Genomic DNA, 14,461 nt, shown 5'->3' on the forward strand with positions numbered 1-14,461 from the left:
AAAATCGCCAAGAAAACACACACACACACACACACACACACACACACACACACACACACACACACACACACACACACAAAGGCAGAGTGTTATTATGAGCCACAAGAAAATCAAACACTTAAAGCCAACATTTAGGGTAAACTGCAATAACAAAATGTTGCACAGCACTAAAAAGCACAAGATTCTTTATATTTAGGATTACTTAATTTTGTTAAATAAACAAACATTACATTGTTTGTTTGTTTTAAAGATAAACTGACTTTTTGGATGGAATATTTAAATAAAATTAACCCAGATTGCAAGGAATTACTTATTACACTTTCCATTACTTGGTTTAATGCATGGCATAAGACAACGCACACGTGAACCTCCATGTTAAAGACACTCAAATGACTGAACTTATCAATGCAGTGACCTTTAAAACTGCAAACAGCAAACACCAATCATGTACAATAGTTATGCATTAGGCATGAAGTCAAAATACAACATACAGAAGCATTCAACAGCCTTGATGCATGAAAGGACTTTTCTGCGTGGGTCTGATTTCTAAGCCTATTTAATTTGCATTCATCAAAATAATACAATATGTTAAAATGTTATAAACCTACAAAAACCATTGGCAGTCTTATGAATTATTTAAAACCATATTTCAAAGATTTTGATCATTCTTTATGCGCATAAAATAAATACTTAACAGTAATGTAGACTGAAAAAAATGAGCTATCACTCATTTAATTGATGAATTTGTATTTTGCGCGTGTACTGTATAACGCTCGCTGTTAATTAGTGCTTAATTCATTTGGTATGCTTGGTGGAGATGGACTATTGTTCTCATAGTGCGGGAAATAAAAGGAAAAGCCAAACTAAATACAGCTACAAACTTTTGGATTTTCTGTCAATGGCTGGATGAGAAAATGGATCAAACAGCATATGTACAGGTCTGCTATGATTGGCTGGTTTTAACTGATAACTGTGAAGTATTTGTGATTGGCTGACTCCAGAGAGGGCTGTACCTACATGAGAGTGAGGTGTTTATAATTGGATAGTTCCAGAGGGACTTGCGTGAACTGGTTGCCATCGAGATAGCTATCAGAAAAAGACAAACAAGTTATTACTCAAACGCAGAGGAAATAGCACATTAGCAACAGTGTAATAGGAGAAACTTCAAAGACGTATATATAGCAGCCGTGTATTGTTTCAGACGTCAAGTATGTGGTTGGAGACAGCTGGGTTTACAAAAAACGTGTGCCTGGATCCGATAAGGGGATTTTTTAAAATAGCCATTTATTATGAAATTGCTGCGAGGTTTGTGGCCATAGTGTGTTTGTGCACACTCACAGTTCTGTAACGTCTTTAGGAATGCCTTTGGGTAAAAGCTTAAGTCCTTTATTACTGCAGCGAACCACCGTATCCAAACACGAGCACTCGGCAGGACAGCGAGCCAGGGGCGAACAGCTATTCTCATCATTACCTGCACACACACAGAGAAAATTAATCAGCATGCTAATGTTCTCATTTATCACATGTCGAGAATGATCTGAAATGAGCTTTCTGATGTGAAGATATGCAGGGGTTTTTGTAAGCTTGCCTGGAAAGATAACACTGCATAGCAGATCTTATCAGAGCCCTATTAAGAGCTAGAAACAAGATCTTCTTACACACATGCATATGTATTAAACACCCCCACACACACTCATAGACATACCGTCTTCGCAGGCAAAGTCTTGAATGGCTACATCTTGAATAGGGATCTCCTTAAGAAAGTATGGGCTCTGACAGCGAGGATTTCCCGTAACGATCCGTTTCTTACGGAGCCATTCCCCCAGCCAGGCCAGATGACAATTACAGTTAAACGGATTAGCCAGCAAGTTCCTGTAAGAACATATAATGGAAAAATTATGCAGCGAATATTTAGCAAAAGCTTACAACCGAATGCTATGTTTGAAAACCTAATGAGCTGCCCATGGAGGCACACTACCGTCTTAAAAAGGCAGACAACACTAAAGGGGTCATGAATTGAGAAATCAAGTCATCCTTGATCTTTTGGTCATTGTGCTATAAAACATCCAGTAAGTTTCAGAATTCAAAACTTTCTTGTTAGTCAAAAAACAGCTTATATTGAAGGCAAGCTGCTAAAACGACTCGTTTCTGAATTTCTCACATTATCACATCATATGAAAGCCTGCCTCTGCAGAAGAAGATCAATGCCTGTTTCTGCATCACTGCCTCTTTAGCAGCGGAAAAACACAGTCTTTGCATCGCCTTCCTTCTGATCCCAACATTAGGAAAGAGTGGATGAACTTTGTTTTTTATTACGTCAGTAAGTCCTTTGTTCACTTCATTTTCTCACGGATACATGTTTAAATGAGACATAATTCGACAGGATTTTCAGAGAGCTTGAAACTAAAAGACGATGCTGTGCCGACTATATTGGATCAAATAAAGGACAGAAAATATCCTATTACTTCTAAATGAATCCAACTACAAGAATTACATTTTTGGAATCTGATTACGTAATCCAGATTACATGTAATTAGTTACTACCCAGCACTGAATATAATTATGGAGTGAAGGGGCTATTTAGATGAGGATGTTCCCTTAGAAGACAGTCACCTATTTAGGCAGCTAACTCGGTTTTGGAACAGTGCTGAAACAAAACAAAACACTTTGTTGATACTCTGGTTTGATACTCACAGTGTTGAGAGGGAATGCAGTGTGTCAAAGGCTCCCAGGGACATGGAGGTGATCAGGTTATCATAGAGGGAGAGCAGCCTCACAGAGCTCAGACCAGTAAAACTGCTGTTATTGACACAGCTTATCTTGTTACTCCTCAACATCCTACACATGACAAACACACACATACAATCGTTTAAAACAGCCAGAAGCTCCAAATGAGATTCGGTTTCGAAAACACAAACCAAGGTGCACACACCAGAGAATAGAATCATACCTAGATACACATTTTGCATGCACGGTGCACGCACTACCCTGAAGTTCAATCAAGTTATTCATTGTGCAAGCATGTGATACTCACAGTGTGCGGAGACCGCCGAGGCCTTTCAGCATGCTGTAGTGGACGCTCTCTAAGCGGTTGCTCGTCAGTATGAGTTCATTCACTCCACTGGCCCCCTCAAATGTGCCCTCCTCAATATCTGTGATCTTATTGTTACTGAGGTTACTGTAAAACAAAGCAAGTTGCCAAGGTAATTTAAGTGATGGTCGCCTAAACTGTGTAATGACAGATAACAAAGACACAGAAAGAGACTTACATTTTGCGCAGTTGAGGAAGCTTCTTAAAGATTCCTGTAGCCTCCAGCACTGTAAATTCATTATTGTTCAAGCGGCTGCATGGAAAACAAATCAAACACACAACACGCAAGTAAATTATTTATTGATGAATGAATCTGTATGCTTTTATATGTTTATAAGCAGGGATGCACATACTCTAAGTGGTGCGCAGGTGCGACCAAAATAAAAATGCGCTGGGTAAATAAGTTCAGAGCACCATTTAGATCGACTAACTGTAATACTGCATAAAATTTCCATTCGAACTGAAAGCATGAATCTTGGCAAAACGTGAAACTGTGACATTTCATTCACTGACGTGCTTCACTCGGCAGAGCTAGCTAAAACCAGCAGCACATATATGTGACCCTGGTTTGTTAGGATAGGACAACATTTGGCTGAGATACAACTATTTGAAAATCTGGAATCTAGATAAAAAAAATCTAAATATTGAGAAAATCATCTTTAAAGTTGTCCATATGAAATTCTTAGCAATGCATATTACTAATCAAAAATTAAGTTTTGATATATTTACAGTAGGAAATGTACTAAATATCTCCATGGAACATGATCTTTACTTAATATCCTAATGATTTTTGGCATAAAAGAAAAATGTATAATTGTGACCCATACAATGTATTTTTGGTTATTGCTACAAATATACCCCAGCAACTTAACACTGCTTTTGTGCTGCAGGGTCACATATTTACTTGCTGGCAACCCACCAAAATAAAAGCTTGCTGATTTTAGGTTTGAAAATTATGAAAATTCATATAAAAAAAGGAATAAATGAAAATGTAAAAATTAGCATTGTATTTTTAAGTGTACTATAAAATAATTGTACTTTTTATTTCAATTAAATTTACTTTATTTAAAATAAAAACAAAATAAATAAAATGCGATAACACTATTATTACTATTATGAATTATATTATTTTTTTGTAGTTATATTTAATGGGCCACACTATGTGCAGTGTGAGCACCAAACCAAATCTCCAGGAGCTCTCATGAGAACCAGACTGAAAAACTTATGTGCATCCCTGTTTATAAGTAATAATGTATAGCAAGGTTGTGCACCATTCACAATTTAACACAAAGCTTAATTTAATTTAATTGTATTATTTCGCCTCTTTATTAACAAACACTATTTTTGTAGTGTTTTTTGTAGTGGATGACTGGATGCAAATATATGTTTATAGGGATAGTTCACCAAAACATTCTGTCATCAATTATTCACCATGACGTTCTAAATCCATAAGAACCATAAGAATTATTATTTATTGTATTAAATAAACACTAGACTCAAGCGCCTTAGTGTGTTTGCTCATCTAACAACTTCATGTATAACCATCATACTGTATTAGTAGTTTGATTTAAACACATGCCAAGTTCTTAGTATTCATGTTGTTTTATATATCATTTTTAGGAAATGCATACATTTAATTACTGTAAAAACATTTATTAAATGTCTAAATATATTAAAAGCATTTTAAAGACAATGTCATTTTTTAATGAGGCATATTCTTTATTAAGATAGCAGGATATCTGTTTTATCCTGACATTTGAATTTTCAAAACATCAATTCAAATTGAAATGTAAACTATTTAAAAGTTTTGAATTTTAATCAACTGCTGCTGGGTTTTTTTCACAATAGAAGAGGCATATTCAAGTAACTGTATGTGTGAACTGCGTTTATAATGTATTTTTGAATAAATTATTAGATTCTGACTAAAAAAAAAGAGCATTGTCATTTACCCACGTGCTACACAAGAACACAGCACCATTTTGTGTAGCTCTTCTTTGCAAATACAGCAAAAAAAAAAACTCAAAGCAGAACACTTGTGTACTTCAGGCAGTCTGTTTCTCTGGATCTTTAATTGTGCACAAAAGTTTTTTTTATCTGTATGATAATATGCATGTAATTTGCATGCATTAGTGTATTAGTCCAAATGTTTTTATGCAGTACACACACAGACTAAATGTTTAGTAGCTGAACATACCTGGTATAAAATATTGTTCTTTAGCTAAACAAAGAGAGATACACAGAGAACTGAGAGGAAAGCTGTGTGTGTGTGTGTGTGTGTGTGTGTAAATCAATAAATGAATATGAATATTGATCAGAGAATCCTGCTCATTTATAACTCCACAGCGATCAATACTCAACTGACAACCACTAAACTAATAATACCCCCCCTCCACACACACACACACACATTTGCATTCTGATTTATAATCTGCTTACAGGAGGAGATAACTCATTCTGAGACCCTCAGAACTGTGTCGTATAAGTGAAAGCTGACTAAGATGTTTCCACCTCTAAACACACACACACATTCCTGACACTAAAGTCCAAGGTCAGGAACAGACCGGAAGAGTAGGGTCAAACAACTCAGCGTCTGCAAGCAAGTCTGGCAAATTACCAAAAATGACACACATGCGTGTATGTACCTGAACAGCGGAACTTTTTGCTCTTGATCTGGCCGATGCGTTTGTTAGCAAGGCGGCGGGGACTGGTGCATCGAGCTCCGCTGGTCTCAATCGGGTTGTCTTGCAGGTAGTCAGCTAACCACTTCAAATGGCAGTCACACATGAAGGGGTTCTGGGCCAAATGACTGATAAATATAAAATATTTAAGAAAATTATGAATGACGGTCATAGTTAAGGTGTGCTATTTCTTGACAAACCAAATAGAGTACACTCAAATTTTTGACCAGCCTGAAATATGACTGAATGGAATTGCTCATACATGGGCCTAATATTCCATACCAAGAGTTGTTCAAACATGACATTATAAAGAGATGATATTTATACAACCAAAAAATTTATTGATTTATAAAATTTGCACTTTTGTTTTATTCCTTAATGTTTAAAACAAGAGCTTTCAATAAAATAAAATGATTGATTTCCAACCAGTCTTTAGAAATCAATAACACCAAAAATCAGTGTATACTATATATATATATTTTTTTTTTTTTTTTGTAACTTACTAGCAACTTTTTTTTTTAACTTACTAGTCAAGTAGTCTAAAAGTAAGAACCCCTCAGAAGATAGTCAAAAACAATGTGTGTATATGTGGTCCATCTGAAATACTTAAACTATGAATCAAAGTGTTAAATAATTCTAGATAACTTATTATCTGAATTGTTCTTATTTTATTTTCCATCAGTTAAAATGTACAACACTGATGGCAACAAAAGCAGCAGATGGGATGAATGAAAATGCCAATTCACTCTTGCAAGATATAATGTATTCTTTTGTTTTTGTTGTTGTTTTCTGAAATCTTAGCTACAGCAGAGTGTCAATCATTTTGCAACAAGTGTTACTTAGAGTAACTCACAGTGTTTGGATGGCTCGGAGAGAAGAGAAGGTTCCCTTTACAATGGTCTGGAGTTTGTTGTCATAAAGTGACAGAAGATTCAGATTCTGCAGGTCTTGGAAAGAATCTACGCGCAAACAATTGATCTTGTTCGCATTAAGCAACCTGTTGGGATAAACATTTGCATGTGACATTTTACACAAATCTCTCAGACAAACCGGAAAATCTATACATGCATTGTAAATTGAGATATTATAAATGCCATTCGCAAATAGATTAACATTTCTAGACAAACATATGAGCGAAAAAAATCCCTATGGTCTCCAGACTCATTTACAGTGCCTTATAGGAGAACAAAGTTGTGAATAAACAGAGGATTTATTTTACAAAGCAGCTTACGTATAAACAGGATTTATATGTTCTGCATCTCCTGCAAAGCAATTAATCTGTGTGTGTGTGTGTTGTGAGTTATTGGCACCAAACTTTTATATTTGTGAGCATAAACAAATGTGAGTTTCACATGTTAGTTATTTCTGAATATTTTACGAGTCTGCAAAAGTGAGAGGGAGTAGATTCACTTTCGAACACTGTCTGAGCGCGTGTGTGGTTGTAATGTTATGTAGTAGCACCAAATGCTTATTAAAACCCTATAAATACTTGGATTAACAAGCATTTCCTAAACATACTCCTCACACCCACATGCACTGACTGGCACACACACACACACACACACAGGTTTGTTTTTATGGTTTGTGGGGACTCTCCATAGGCGTAATGGTTTTTATACTGTACAGACCGTATATTCTATTGCCCTACACCAACTCTACCCCTAAACCTACCCCTCACAGGAGACTTTCTGTATTTTTAGATTTTCAAAAAAACTAATTCTGAATTATTTATAAGCCTTTTGAATTACAGGGACACTGAAAATGTCCTCATAAATCACCTTCTCGTTGTAATACCTGTCATACCCATGTTATTATACAAATTTGTGTCCTCATAAACCACATAAACATGCACACAGGTTTCTATGTTTTATGGAGTCATTCCATAGACATAATGGCTTTTCTACTGTACAAACTATATATTTTTATCCCCTTACCCTAAACCTACCTCTCGCACAAAACTACAGGCATTCAAAAAACATAATTCTGCATGTTTTCCTCATAAGGACCAAAAAATGTCCCCAAAAGGTCACAAAATTACTGGTATGACTATACTTGTGGAGCCATTTGGTCCCTATAATGTAGGTAATACCAGGCGCGCACACACACACACACACACATACACACACACACTTGTTTTTTCTATCATGATGTTAATATCTATTGTTTTTATACTGAGCTAGGGACGTCAAAAGTACCCATACCACAACTTTGGTACAAAGTTGATACTAAAATAAATAAAATTCTTGTCTTGGTAGGATATTCATGTAAACACGTTTGGTTAGGTATAAGATCTGTGTCAAAATATCAGAGTATAAATGCAGCCTAATGTACTTTCCACTGTCTGGTATGTCATTAATATTCATTTAAATGTCAATATTGAAAATGCAAAGAGAAAAATCACTGCTCTTTCCACCCTCTTTATTACTGATTGTTATTTGAAGCAATGCTGACATACTAAGAAATACTGGTAAAGCTTTACAATAAGGTGTTTAACAGCATATCCATTTATGCAGTGGTATTTAAGTTGATATGGAGAATTATTGGTATTGATATAAAAAATGTTGGTCTCTTGACAACTCTGTACTGAGCTAATGATATTTCCCCTCACACAAGGCATTCTGCATTATTGGATTTTAATTAAGTCATTATTTAGTAGGTTTATTAAGCCATTTTTCCAATGGCTGGTGCTCAGACTTGGCAGAACCCGACCCACCCACACACAGAGAGAAATAAACTCCCTTCCTTCATGGCATTTTCAAGCATAAATTCATAGAATGTGCATTACTCACAGTAGCTGCAATGAGAATAGTCCGTCAAAAATGCCTTTGGGAAGTTCACTGATTTTATTCCCATATAAAACCCTGAAAGGCAGAAACACAAGGGAACATCAAATAAAAGCAAAGATTAAAGATGTTCATTACCCACCCACACACATAACCATTCATCAGAAACGGTTCACTCCCTTCCTTCATGGCATTTTCAAGCATAAATTCATAGAATGTGCATTACTCACAGTAGCTGCAATGAGAATAGTCCGTCAAAAATGCCTTTGGGAAGTTCACTGATTTTATTCCCATATAAAACCCTGAAAGGCAGAAACACAAGGGAACATAAAATAAAAGCAAAGATTAAAGATGTTCATTACCCACCCACACACATAACCATTCATCAGAAACGGTTTCTCAAACAGAGCACAAGATGCACCACCGGTGACGAATCATATTTAAACACAAATGAAATAATCATATGGATCCAGATTGATGAGGTAAAATCACAAAAAGCATGTGGACAATAATCTTCTTATTATGAATACGATATATCAATCTCATATCATCTCATGTTCATTACTTTATCTTAATGGTCCATAACTCTACGCAAACTGAGGTTGTGGTAAAAATGGGTGAGGAATATTAGGAAATTCAAGACTAATCTGAAAGAGCCATGCAGGGCTAAACATTTCTTGGCGTTTTTATTTTAGAATGAATAATGGCATTGTGGCGTTGGCTATATGCTGATATCCTACATATGTGCAGCCCACACAGAAAGCGCCACGGATCTGGAACAGTTGTGCTTTTGTATGTTTATTCATTAAATATTTTGACTAATTTGATCCTTCTTTCAGCTACTAATCAGTGTGTAGCACACATAACTCTGTTTAACAGGCAGATTTCCCCCCAAAATCAGCATCTAAAATGTTCTGTCTGAGCTTGCATTTGAAGTATTTCATTACTGTGATGTCACATCAGGACTTGCATGTGTGTGTTCGCTTATGTTTCACATTGGATCACTCTTCTGGCCTGAAGTTGTATTTTTTCAGCAGGAGAGATTTGCAATGGCTGGCTGGTGTTCCTAAGAGGCTGGTCCGAAGGGAACGAGAGAGAGAGGGAGAATTGATCCGCCCACTAAGTTCTGGCTCATTGGAACCCGGTCAGTAAAGAAAACCAAAGAAAACACACAGACCACGCAAGTAGGACATATACATCCCATCCCCCTAAAACACACACATCTGCACACTGAAAATGCCAGGCCAAAACAAATAGCTTAACATATTTGAGCAAGAGCTTATATTAGTGTGTTTCATATTCTAAGGCTTTAGCCATATACAGTCTTTAGTCTTGGAGTTACCAAGCTTACTTGCTTTTTCTTAAATTGGTCATGCTTTTATTTATGAACCGATTTTCACTGTTAACTATGACATTTGCCTCAATAAACTCCTAATTTGCTGCTTATCATAGCAAGGTAGTTGGTACGTTTAGGTATGGGGTTGGATTAAGGGATCTAAAATATGCTCATGCAGAATAAGCTATTAATATGTGCTTTATAAGTACTAATAAACAGCCAATACACTAGTAATATGTACGGAGCTCTGCACATGGCATGCAGCACATTTTTTTTAGGCTAAATTGTGCACACGATTTATAAATCGAGAGAACAAAATGGTAATCCTGTGCACGGTTTAGTACATCGAGGGAACGAATTAGTAAATTGCGTGCGTGTGTGTGTGTGTGTGTGTGTATTTCTGACCTAACTATTTCTTTATGGATACTCTCCAGTCCAGAAAGATATTTAATAATTTCACAAAATAATATAAAAGTTATTAATATTAACAAAATAAATAAAACAAATTTATAAATAAATATACTATACTATACTACACTATAATATATTATAATACAAAAGTTGTGTTTTACTATACAGTATTGTGCTCTAATTTTATATTATTAATATGATACCTTATATATGGGGATTGATATATTGAATATATTCAAATGTTTTTTCCCCCCGTTTCTATATTATATGTATTATTATTATATGTATTACAGAACTTGGAATTTCCTATATTATATGTATTAAGAATATAATATAATATAATATATAATAAACATAGCCATAACAACATAACATAACATAACAAGTATTAAAACAAAGTATTAAAAGAATATAAGTATTTTAGGAGTATTTTAGTTTAGTATATTGTAATTATAATTAATTATATGTATTATTATTATATGTATTACAGAACTTGGAATTTCCTATATTATATGTATTAAGAATATAATATAATATAATATATAATAAACATAGCCATAACAACATAACATAACATAACATAACAAGTATTAAAACAAAGTATTAAAAGAATATAAGTATTTTAGTTTAGTATATTGTGATTATAATTAGTATAATGTGTGTGTGTGTGTGTGTGTGTGTGCGTTTTTGTGACATATGAGGACACAAATTTGTATAATGACATGGGTATGAAATAGGTATTACAAGGAGAAGGTAACTTATGAGGACATTACCCCATGTCCCCATTTTTCAAAATGCTTATAAATCACACAGAGTGAGTTTTTTTGAGAAAGTAAAAATGCACAAAGGGGGTAGGGTTGGTGTAGGGCAATAGCACATACAGTTTGTAGAGTATAAAAACCATTAAGCCTATGGAATGTCCCCACAATTCACAAAAACAAACCTGTGTGTGTGTGTGTGTGTGTGTGCTCCTCACTCACATCTCAGTGATGGTTTCTGGCAGGCTGGTGGGTATTTCAGTCAGTCCTTTCCCTCGGCAGTCCACTACATTATTACTGCAGGTGCACAACTCAGGACACTGCAGCACACTACAGGACGAGTGTGACTGGGGCCCTAAAACACACATACAGACAGATGACAAGGATGCAGGGGTGTGTGCTACACAAAGGAAGGCTGAGTCTAAAGGTTGAATTAAATTAAAAAACTTCCTCAAGCAAAAAAGTTGTGAACTGCATATTGCAACTAAATGCAGTTTGAAGTAAAGAAACGTTTTTGCCCACGTTATTTCAGCACAAATAACTTGCCTTCATTGAAGTCTTGAAAGCATGAGCAAAGAAAGAGAACAGCCACAAAAATGGACAGAATATGAAAGCTTTGACAAAACAAAACAGCAAATTCATGTATTTATTCTCTTTATTCTCACAAGCTCTTATCGCCTATAAACAAGCCACACAAATAAAACGCACACAAACTTACCTGTACACATAAACTCTTTCTTCTGAACCTCAGCAATGTTGTGGCCCCTCAGGGAGGGCGGAGCCATACACTGTGTGTAGAGGCCAAGGCGGGGCCTCTGTCTCAGCCAATCAGAGAGCCAGGCCACATGACAATCACACAGCAGACTATTTGAGTGCAGACGACTAGAGAAAGAAAGAGTCATTTGAAGGTCCGATGGCAGTCTAAGCTGATATGTGTCCATGTGTGTGAGAGAGTATCATCGACTTTGTGTCAGACAATTTCATGTTCATTAATTACAGTCTTTTACTTGCAGACAACGTGCAAACACACGCAGTGATTTCTCTGTTGGCTCTGGTGTTTCTGTGTGGTCAGCATCTTTAGGAGTCCTTCCCTTAACAAGATTAATGTTACAACGAAACTCTAACCATATTTAGTTGCAGTGCTAGGTAGATTACTTACTAATTGTAGTCAAATTACATGACGAAAATTGTAGTTAATAAAATAATCTGGATCTGAATCGAATCATTTATTTTTTTCTCTTGAAATAAATTGGTAACTATGACAACAGTTTTATTTTAGCATTATTCATATACTTATAATACCTCTTAATATTTTGAACTACCTTTTTTCAGTTGACCTATTTTCAGTTTTCATTTAAGTTCTATTAATTTCATAATGTGCTTCTGTCATTTATAAGGTATTATGTTTATTTTATTTAGCTTTAAAACATTTTTAAGTTTTAGTTTTAGTATTTGTAGCACTTCAACTTATTTCAATTAGTTGCCATGACATTATTCCTTATTTTCATTTTTTTTTTATGTTTTTCATCTAATAATTATATTTTATTTTATTTCAGTATTATTTCAATCTGCAAAAATGATTAAAAAAAATTTTTTTTTTAGTTTTAGTTACCTTTTTAGTTTTTAGTAACCACAGTATAGGACGATTTACTAGCAATCTATCATTTGATAGGGGAAAATGTCTGACCTTTCACACTAGCCAAGTATGTTTCATGGTCTTAATGGTCTTTCCCATCTTGGCATTCACTGGCTTTCTTTCCATCATCTATTGCTGACGTTTAGCTAACAAGGACTAGAATGCCAATATAGCAATTATCTACTTTAGCTCATCATTTAAATGGGATTAAATCATGATCGCACACAAAGGACTCCAATCTACAAAATGTATGCTAATGAAACATACATATTAATGTGGTTATTACACTCTATTACCCCATAATCACACTTATTAAGGGCCAGCATGATAAGTGCTGGATAACATGCCAACGACAGTCTGAAGAACTGGTTTAATGCAGTTTGAGTGTGTGTGTGTGTGTGTGTGTGTCAGATACTCACAATGTCCTAAGCTTGGGCATGTGATTAAAACTGGCCACTGACAAACGAGATATATTGTTGTTGTTCAGTGTGCTGTGAAACAAAGACAGAGAAAGATAATCACAAACATATATAATAATAAGGGATAGTTCACCAGATGAAAGTGAATGGTTACCACAGCTGCCCCTGGTTCCCATTTACTTTCACTGTATAAAAAAAGAGCATCTTAGACATTATGCTAAATAACTCCTTTGGTGTTCTGCACGAAAAAAGTGCTTTGGAATAGACTAGTTTGTTCTTAGGAAGAGTGAGTGAACTATCCTTTTAATGTTTTCCTACTACAATATTCCATACACAATCTTTTACAGTTGATTTGACTTTTTTTTTTGCAGTATATCAATATGCCTTCATGCACGTGTGTGGTTATATGCAGGGAACCAGATGCGCATCTGCTCTAACACAATACAGCTCATAAACCGTCTTCTGTCCATTTGTCACAAAGCATCATCAAAATAATCCTAGTAAAATAATCTGACACAATCCCATTGATTCCATTCTCTCTAACAGGATTATTCCACTGATCCCACTTTAAAAAGCAGATATGCATTTTATACAATCGTTCAACACTCAGCAGGCACGATCTGACAGCAGAACACGGCATGTCGTCTACATACAGAGAAATCCATACCAATTTAACATGAATATACCATTTTTTAATCAAAGTTTCTGGAACAGTCCCCCAAACCCGGTGTGGCCCTGCTTTGACCCACGTCTAATACGACCATGATATCTGAAAAGATCTCTGCAGTGGCTTTAATTCAACAGAACACAATCACGCAAGTTCACACACACACACACACACACATGCAGTATACTTACAGTACTTCTAGGTCCCGCAGAGCTCTGAACGCTCCGTCTTCAATGCAGGAAATCTGATTATAGTCCAGCTGCCTGAGAGAGAAAAAACAGAGAGATAATGTTTGAAGATGATGATGTCGGTTCTTTTGCTTGGTGTTCAATGAATATGGTAATAGAGTAATACACTCTCATAAACATTACTGATCCTTACTTTAAAAAAACACATACATCCTTCACTCTCCTGTCCTTCAATGTTTTTTTCTCTCACTCATTTTGCTGTCAGTCTTCCTCCCCATCACTGTTCTTCACTTTTCAGCCTTCTCAGTCTGTCTGCTGTGCTCTCCTCCACTATTGTCTACCTGCACTGCCCACTCCTCCCACATATGTGTGTGTGTGTGTGTGTGTGTGTGTGTGATGGTCAGTTTGCCTGGGCATCTCATTAAAGCACACAATCATTAATTCAAAGCTCTCTCTCTCTCTCTCTCTCTCTCTCTCTCTCTCTCTCTCTCTCT

The 14,461-nt window shown here is 35.7% G+C and overlaps 1 protein-coding gene across 1 annotated transcript in view; it reads right to left on the bottom strand.

The window, feature by feature from the left end:
- LOC107598298 (slit homolog 2 protein-like) overlaps nucleotides 1-14,461 on the bottom strand; it is an 81,876-nt gene that overhangs the window by 16,969 nt on the left and 50,446 nt on the right. The window contains exons 11-23 of the mRNA XM_016289593.1: nucleotides 13,971-14,042; nucleotides 8,783-8,854; nucleotides 8,559-8,630; nucleotides 6,623-6,766; nucleotides 5,734-5,897; nucleotides 5,286-5,309; nucleotides 5,041-5,047; nucleotides 3,270-3,344; nucleotides 3,035-3,178; nucleotides 2,695-2,838; nucleotides 1,706-1,872; nucleotides 1,339-1,471; nucleotides 1,018-1,086 (exon numbers count right to left, since the gene is read on the bottom strand). Of these exons, the coding sequence (XP_016145079.1) occupies nucleotides 1,018-1,086; nucleotides 1,339-1,471; nucleotides 1,706-1,872; nucleotides 2,695-2,838; nucleotides 3,035-3,178; nucleotides 3,270-3,344; nucleotides 5,041-5,047; nucleotides 5,286-5,309; nucleotides 5,734-5,897; nucleotides 6,623-6,766; nucleotides 8,559-8,630; nucleotides 8,783-8,854; nucleotides 13,971-14,042 (1,287 nt within the window). The remainder of the gene's footprint in view (nucleotides 1-1,017; nucleotides 1,087-1,338; nucleotides 1,472-1,705; nucleotides 1,873-2,694; nucleotides 2,839-3,034; nucleotides 3,179-3,269; nucleotides 3,345-5,040; nucleotides 5,048-5,285; nucleotides 5,310-5,733; nucleotides 5,898-6,622; nucleotides 6,767-8,558; nucleotides 8,631-8,782; nucleotides 8,855-13,970; nucleotides 14,043-14,461) is intronic.

The sequence above is a fragment of the Sinocyclocheilus grahami genome, unplaced genomic scaffold (assembly GCF_001515645.1).
Source record: "Sinocyclocheilus grahami isolate Dianchi unplaced genomic scaffold, SAMN03320097.WGS_v1.1 scaffold249.1, whole genome shotgun sequence".
Taxonomy (NCBI): Eukaryota; Metazoa; Chordata; class Actinopteri; order Cypriniformes; family Cyprinidae; genus Sinocyclocheilus; species Sinocyclocheilus grahami.